Genomic DNA, 7,947 nt, shown 5'->3' with positions numbered 1-7,947 from the left:
CCATTTTGATACAGAGATAATATGATATAGAAGTGATACTTGCATATCTGGCTTTGTAGTATTATTCTTTCTTATTCATACCTTTCTATATTAGTCACAATTAACTGTTTGACATTAATTTATAATTAGTGATCTCAGGCTCACTGGGATCACTTGTCAGTTCCCTTAGTGACTTTAGAGATACTCATACTAATATATTGTATATCTATAGTGAGAATAAACAAGCTATATTTATTACCCTTTCTTACTACTGATATTGTAATAATGAAGTACTTCTGTAAGTGATGTAATAAGAAAATGATAAAAGATTGGGCTGATGTTTCACAAATGAATTCATAAATCCCAAACAAATGCTTTTCCTTTGAAGATAGCCTTGAAGATGGATGTGGCTCTTACTAGGGTGCATATAGGATCTATACAATGGAGTGTAATAATAACTCATGCTCATTATACCATGGAAATAGAAAGATTAAAAGGCTCATCTGTCTATGTGGTGTCATCAGTGGCCATCATATTGGTATTCCATACATCATGTTCATTTGGCTAGTCTTGTTTTTTTGGAAAGACTCCACAGATATTCTATCTTAACCTTACTATCTGGATGGCATGACCATAACATCATGAAAAAATTGGCTTAAGAGGTGGGTTATGTGAACATGCTGTCATGGGAAAATTTGGCTGTGGGCCATTGTGATGCGAACTTGCTGTCGTGAATATTTCAGCTGAAGGCTGAGGTGACAGAAAAAATTGCCATGAATTCACAAAGCTCTTGATGATTAGACTCATTTGGCATTGAGGAAGGGGCATTTGTATTATTTCCATTGATAAAAGATTGTGGAATGTCCATGAACCATGACTGAAAGAGCACCGGCTCCAAGAAAGATGCTATTTTCATGCTCAGAATCCTATTCCTGGCCACCAAGACTGGGTGTATTGCAGAAAATGGAATATTATTAAATGAAATAAAAAAATAAATAAAATAAAATAAAATAAATAAATAAATAATACTTATGGTTATTGTTCTTGCACTGTCTATTACCATCTGGACAAAGGAAATCAAATGACAAATATAGACATTGGAAAACGGTATAAAAGCTAAAAACACTTATCCAGAAAAAGAAAAAATAACATTGCAAAGGGGATGCATGGACTCATAGGGTAGTAGACATGGGTACACGTAGTGAAAAATTAATTAAGCTCTTATAGTTTCAAGGAGAGAGGGTGAGACTTCTCTGTTGCATAACAAGTCGTTTACCTTTGTATTTTACTAGTGCTATATAAGTCTTTGGTAAGCTGTTCAACATCAGGTTTTAATCTGTGAAATCACATACCATAAAGGAACTTTTTTGAGGTATAGCTTTCAAAGTTTCAGCCATAACTGTTGCCTGCTGGTGATCTCGGAGTGCAAATATTTTTTTTTCATTGATTTATTGTGGGTAATGAAATATATTTAGATGAAAATGCTTTACAGACCAGCATCTCCAGGGCCTTCCTCAATTTTCATACATCATATTTTTTTTCTAAATTAAACTATTGTAGTCTGACCCCATTTTTGTGTCGCAGTAAACACTCACTTCCTTACGGCTTATGTGACACCTCTCACATGATGGGAATTGATTAGCAGTAAGCAATCCTCTTACTGTGTACCAGTTAAGAAAATAACCAGTATAGTAAAACAACTGTCCATCAACCGCTGTCATTCCCATTATGTCACAGGCAGTGGGCGGAGCTTGCTGTGCAATACCCTAATTACCAGTGTAAAAGACTGCAATAGTTATAAAGAAATTGAAATATGATGATATGTAATGAAAACACATTTATAATGTATTCTCTACTTTTTGTAACTTTCTTTTAAATAAAAACTAAACAGGCTTCTTCTTCTTCTTCTCCTCCTCCTTCTTCTCCTTCTTCTCCTTCTCTTCTTCTTCTTCTTCTTCTTCTTCTTCTTCTCCTTCTTCTCCTTCTTCTCCTTCTTCTCCTTCTTCTCCTTCTTCTCCTTCTTCTCCTTCTTCTCCTTCTTCTCCTTCTTCTCCTTTCTCCTCCTCCTCCTCCTCCTTCTTCTTCTTCTTCTTCTTCTTCTTCTTCTTCTTCTTCTTCTTCTTCTTCTTCTTCTTCTTCTTCTTCTTCTTCTTCTTCTTCTTCTTCTTCTTCTTCTTCTTCTTCTTCTTCTTCTTCTTCTTCTTCTTCTTCTTCTTCTTCTTCTTCTTCTTCTTCTTCTTCTTCTTCTTCTTCTTCTTCTTCTTCTTCTTCTTCTTCTTCTTCTTCTTCTTCTTCTTCTTCTTCTTCTTCTTCTTTAACATAGAGAATGTGACAAAGCAAAAATAGTGTACATGGATTTTGTTTTTACTTATTTTGTAGCATGATAGATATATATTCTAAAATATTTTCTTTTATATGCTATATTTCAGAGATAATGATGACAAGCATGCACTCATCACAAAAACAGATGCTAAGAGTGAGTACTTGTTGAAGGATGTAGATTTGGAGAAGAGAGAGCCGCCTCTGAAGTTTATTGTGAGAAAAAACCCTCACAATTCACAATGGGGTGACATGAAGTTGTACCTGAAATCTCAGGTGAGTAATTGTTGTTACCGTTGTCATTATGAATGAACTTTTTTGTATGTGGGTGGAGTATGATTTTTATATTAGAAATTTTGAATTTTAAATATGTTTAATTTTCCTTTGCAGAGTTTAAGCTCTAGATATTCTGTTTATCTATTGTGTGTGTTTGGGGGAAGGAGTTTGTAGGAAATGTCCAGTCTGTATGTACTGTAGGTAGAACAGGCCTTAAGAGCCATAGTCCTTATGAACAAGCAGTATTCACAGGTGCAAGGGAGTAGGTTGCCTGTGAATGGATTTTTTTTTTACTTGGATGTCAAACTGAACTGGAGTTTTAGTCATTCTTCAGATAGTGACTGGTAGTGTAACCTCACTGCCAAACTAATAGTTACACATGGACCCTAGGGGGTGTTACTGCTAGCTGCTTCATGCCCGTTCCTATTTTGTTGTTCAAGTGGTATTGTGATAACTTTTCTTTCCATTTACCAGTCTTTCCATAATTTATTTTTGACATTTTTTTTTCTTTACATTTTTCATGCATATAACAATTATTATGCTATGCAGTACTATACTCTAGAGATTCCTCTTTTAGTGCCCCATGGTTATCATAGCTTTCATTTCTTACAACACCAGAAAGTGTCACTAATCTCATTTGTGACACTTCCACGGGCTGGTCGTGACGACACCACAGCCAATATTTCTATGCGATTGCCAGAGGTTCGACTCTACCTCCTTTCCTACGAATCGTGCTTAAGTTGACAAAACTTACTTTATTTTTAAATATATTAAATTATTAATTGTTGTTTTACTGATGTTGTATTGGGAAAAACGGTAAATACAAGTTCTTAGTTATCAACTTCTGAAAATTACAAATGAAACAACAGAAAACTATCAAAATCAGTTGAAAATGCCCTAAGCACCTCCCATCATACTTATTCCTTTGTCTATTGGCATTGGTTTCGAATATCACACTTCTTTAAATGGTTTGAATATGTCACTTTTTATTAATTGATATTAATCACATTTAAACGGATGCATGAGTTTATGCCTTCATATTCAATTATATGTACACAAGAAGTAAAATGGTTATGTAGAACTTAGTATAAATTTTTGTAATATTCTTATGACCATTTAAACACATTCTGTAAACAAAACATGAATCTGTTCTAGATACTTTCTGTATCTCATTTGTCATGGAACACTCTTGGATGCCTGAATATGCCCAAGGCTAAAGCATAAATGATGTAGTAAAAACAATAATGACTATTGCTGTTTGTGTATGACATATTGAAATGTGTTAATTAAAAGCATAGGCTCTTCTTAAACAAGGCCCTATCAATATGAAAGCTTTTTGATATTAAAGCTTGTACTCTATATTGTTATCTATGGTAGTACATGTGTTCTCATATTACCTAAGTGTGACAGATATTTCTTAGGATCACATTATGGTTATAAAGATCAAATATTTTATATTCACCTACAAATGCATGCACTCAAACACACAGACACACACACAGACACACAGACACACAGACACACAGACACACACACACACACACACACACACACACACACACACACACACACACACACACACACACACACACACACACACACACACACAGATACGTTTAGTCTAGCATGCACGCACACAAACACACAGACACACACACACACAGACATGCACACACTCACACGTAAACGCACGGGCACGCGCACACTGTAAAGGCTCTATTTGGACGCCTTAAACATATGGTTATGCAGGAGTAGTAAAAGGGGACAGTTGGCTTAACCTCTTTTATTAAGAAGCGTAAGCAACACAGATATAGATCACATGATACAAGTATTGGTAAGGCTGGGTCGTAAGTAGTCGAATGCGGTCAGCCCAGGGGGGGGCGGACGGCTGGCTCAGCGGCCGGTCTTGACCCGACAGGCGCGGGGCAGGGACTCTCCCTGACCTGGGTCATCCTTGGCCTTTTATACCCCGGGAGTGCGCGTGGGGCAGTTATTATTATCTGCCATGCTCGGGTCACGCTCGGGTGCAGCCCCTTGCCCACCGCATGGGCATGCCAGTGTGGGAGCCACAGCGTATACATACATACACAGTATACACACACACACACACACACACACACACACACACACACACACACACACACACACACACACACACACACACACACACACACACACACACTCTGACACACACACACACACACACGACACACACACACACACACACACACACACACACACACACACACACACACACACACACACACACACACACACTCTGACACACACACACACACACACACACACACACACACACACACACACACACACACACACACACACACACACACACTGATACACACACACACACACTGATACACACACACACACACTGATACACACACACACACACTGATACACACACACACACACTGATACACACACACACACACACACACACTGATACACACATACACACACACACTGACACACACACACACACACACTGATACACACACACACACACTGATACACACACACACACACACTGATACACACACACACACACTGATACACACACACACACACTGATACACACACACACACACTGATACACACACACACACACTGATACACACACACACACACTGATACACACACACACACACTGATACACACACACACACACTGATACACACACACACACACACACACACACATACACACACTGATACACACACATACACACACTGATACACACACACACCCACACTGATACACACAGACACCCACACCCGCACTGCTACACACCCACAGATACACACTCACCCACACACACAGATATACACACTCACCCACACACAGATACACACTCACCCACACACACAGATACACACTCACCCACACACACATACACACTCACCCACACACACAGATACACACTCACCCACACACAGATACACACTCACCCACACACAGATACACACTCACCCACACACAGATACACACTCACCCACGCACACAGAGATACACACTCACCCACACACACATACACACTCACCCACACACACAGATACACACTCACCCACACACAGATACACACTCACCCACACACAGATACACACTCACCCACACACAGATACACACTCACCCACACACACAGATACACACTCACCCACACACACAGATACACACTCACCCACACACAGATACACACTCACCCACACACAGATACACACTCACCCACACACAGATACACACTCACCCACACACACACATACACACTCACCCACACACAGATACACACTCACCCACACACACAGATACACACTCACCCACTCACACAGATACACACTCACCCCCCACATGCACACCCACGCACACCCACACCCACACACAGATAGTTTTAGTATAGCACTAGGTGCAATAGTATCCTCATTAACAAACTCATTGTTACTGAATAATGCATCATACAGTGTAGTATCACATTTGAACTTACCATTTTCTTCCAGCTTCAAATCAGGCAGAGGCACTCATCAGCAAGATTCAGGTGTCTCTATATGACTCCTCCTCCATAAGTAGGGGCTGAGTCATAGGAAAGTGTAACTGGACACTTATTGTCCATTGAAATAATTGCTCATGCCACACATGAAAACCATGGGGCACCTCTTGCTCCTGTGTAGTTTTGACTAGATACTGTGTGGATATAAGTGTGCTCAGAGTGATGTTCAGTTGTGTAAATTGAATACTTTTCAGATTGAGAAACGTGCTCTCCATGTGTGGGGCTCAGAAGAGGCCATAGAAGAGGCCATGGAAAAGAAGGAAGAACAGAGAGAAATAAGTAAACAAAGGAAGTACAACAAGAAGATGAAAGGTGGGATGTAGATACTTGATATGTCTGAACCCCATATTTTGATGCAGGATATATTAAGCTTACTATGAAAAGTGTACAAGAGATGTGAGGATTAAATCATTTCACAATACAAGATATATGCACTGTAATCAGAGCATACATACCTTGCATTGTGAAGTCATTAATTTTCATGTATTCCTTTTCTATGTTAGGTACATAGGTAAAGCTAAAAAATTTAGCACAGACATAGAAAGTGGGTATTAAAGGTTATGGAATGATAAAAAGTTGATGGAAAAATTAATGGATAATACTGTGACCGAGACATATTTTCAATAGTATTCTAGTTATAAGCATTGGGAATAGCATTGGCTATATGGTAACAGTTAGGTTGAATTTTCAATAGTATTCTAGTTATAAGCATTGGGAATAGCATTGGCTATATGGTAACAGTTAGGTTGAACCTGCAAGAGACCTCACATACCTCCTTATGGATGAGAGATGTGTACCCACAGATATATGGGAGGTTATTTAGTACATCATTGCTGGCTTTTATCTATATGCATGTCTGCTTAGCGAGGTGTGTTTGATGCCTCATGTAGGTTTGATCTAGACCATGGCTTTTTAGAACACTAATAGTAAGAATGATAATGGCAATACTATTCGGTATAATGCCTCAATAATCTTAATCTTTATCTTTTTAGAAATAATGAAAAAAATGCATATTTTGTCATCATTAACATTTGTAATGTTGATATTTGTTGGCAAAAATGGCAGTAGTCTGATGGTTACTAAATATTGAAACAGCGCTTATTTATTTTTTTTAATTTTTTATTTTTGTGGAAAAAGAGCCATTTTATTTTCAGATGCTTAGAGACAGCATCTGCATATAATGTTGTGCATACATCATTCAGATTGCTTTCAGAATGCTTTATTTACTTTCTCACTTTTCTTTGTCAGAACTGAGAATGAACGTAAGGAGCAGCTTATACACTCGAGCAACAAAAACACATGAACATGAATATGGTGAAGAAGTCTACCTTCCTGACGAAGATGAATATTCTCGGACGTGTAAAACTTGTGGCCACAGTTATACCTATGATAAGATGTAGTAGCAGCTATGTGGGAAAAATGCGCCTGTACTCATTAGGTTATAATCAGGGACTATTTATATATTTATTTTCTTAATGCCTTGAGTTTTTTGTGAGCTGGGCAACATTTTGGCATTTGAACTTTTGTATTTAACAGATGGAAAAAAATAAAAACATTAATAGCTGAGATTTTAAAAATTGTTCTGTGTATTAAATGAAGTCTTGGTGTACTAGTAATCCCTTATACAATGTGTACTGCCTAAATATAATTACTATGTGCCCTCATTCTCTAAAACATTGCCAAAAGTGAAACATTCCTTTCAGTGGTGGCTGGTGGAATTTCAGTGCTCCTCTTGACTGACACTTAATTTTTATAGTGTTTTGTAGTTGAGTAGTAAAACACTCTAGTATTGATACTAAGTTAAGAAAACC

General features: G+C 38.1%; 1 protein-coding gene across 3 annotated transcripts in view; it reads left to right on the top strand.

Annotated features, from left to right (window-relative positions):
* The window catches only part of LOC125035306 (DNA repair protein complementing XP-A cells-like), a 15,124-nt gene extending 7,409 nt beyond the window's left edge, over window positions 1-7,715 (top strand). For all 3 annotated transcript variants that reach the window (XM_047627606.1, XM_047627607.1, XM_047627605.1), the window contains exons 5-7: window positions 2,409-2,574; window positions 6,331-6,448; window positions 7,385-7,715. In XM_047627606.1, the coding sequence (XP_047483562.1) occupies window positions 2,409-2,574; window positions 6,331-6,448; window positions 7,385-7,536 (436 nt within the window). In that variant the 3' untranslated portion in view covers window positions 7,537-7,715. The remainder of the gene's footprint in view (window positions 1-2,408; window positions 2,575-6,330; window positions 6,449-7,384) is intronic.
* Window positions 7,716-7,947: the final 232 nt, after the last annotated feature.

This window comes from Penaeus chinensis, chromosome 19, assembly GCF_019202785.1.
Source record: "Penaeus chinensis breed Huanghai No. 1 chromosome 19, ASM1920278v2, whole genome shotgun sequence".
In the NCBI taxonomy this organism is placed as follows: domain Eukaryota; kingdom Metazoa; phylum Arthropoda; class Malacostraca; order Decapoda; family Penaeidae; genus Penaeus; species Penaeus chinensis.
Note: the sequence above shows the minus strand (reverse complement) of the source record. Positions and strands in the feature narration are given on the sequence as shown.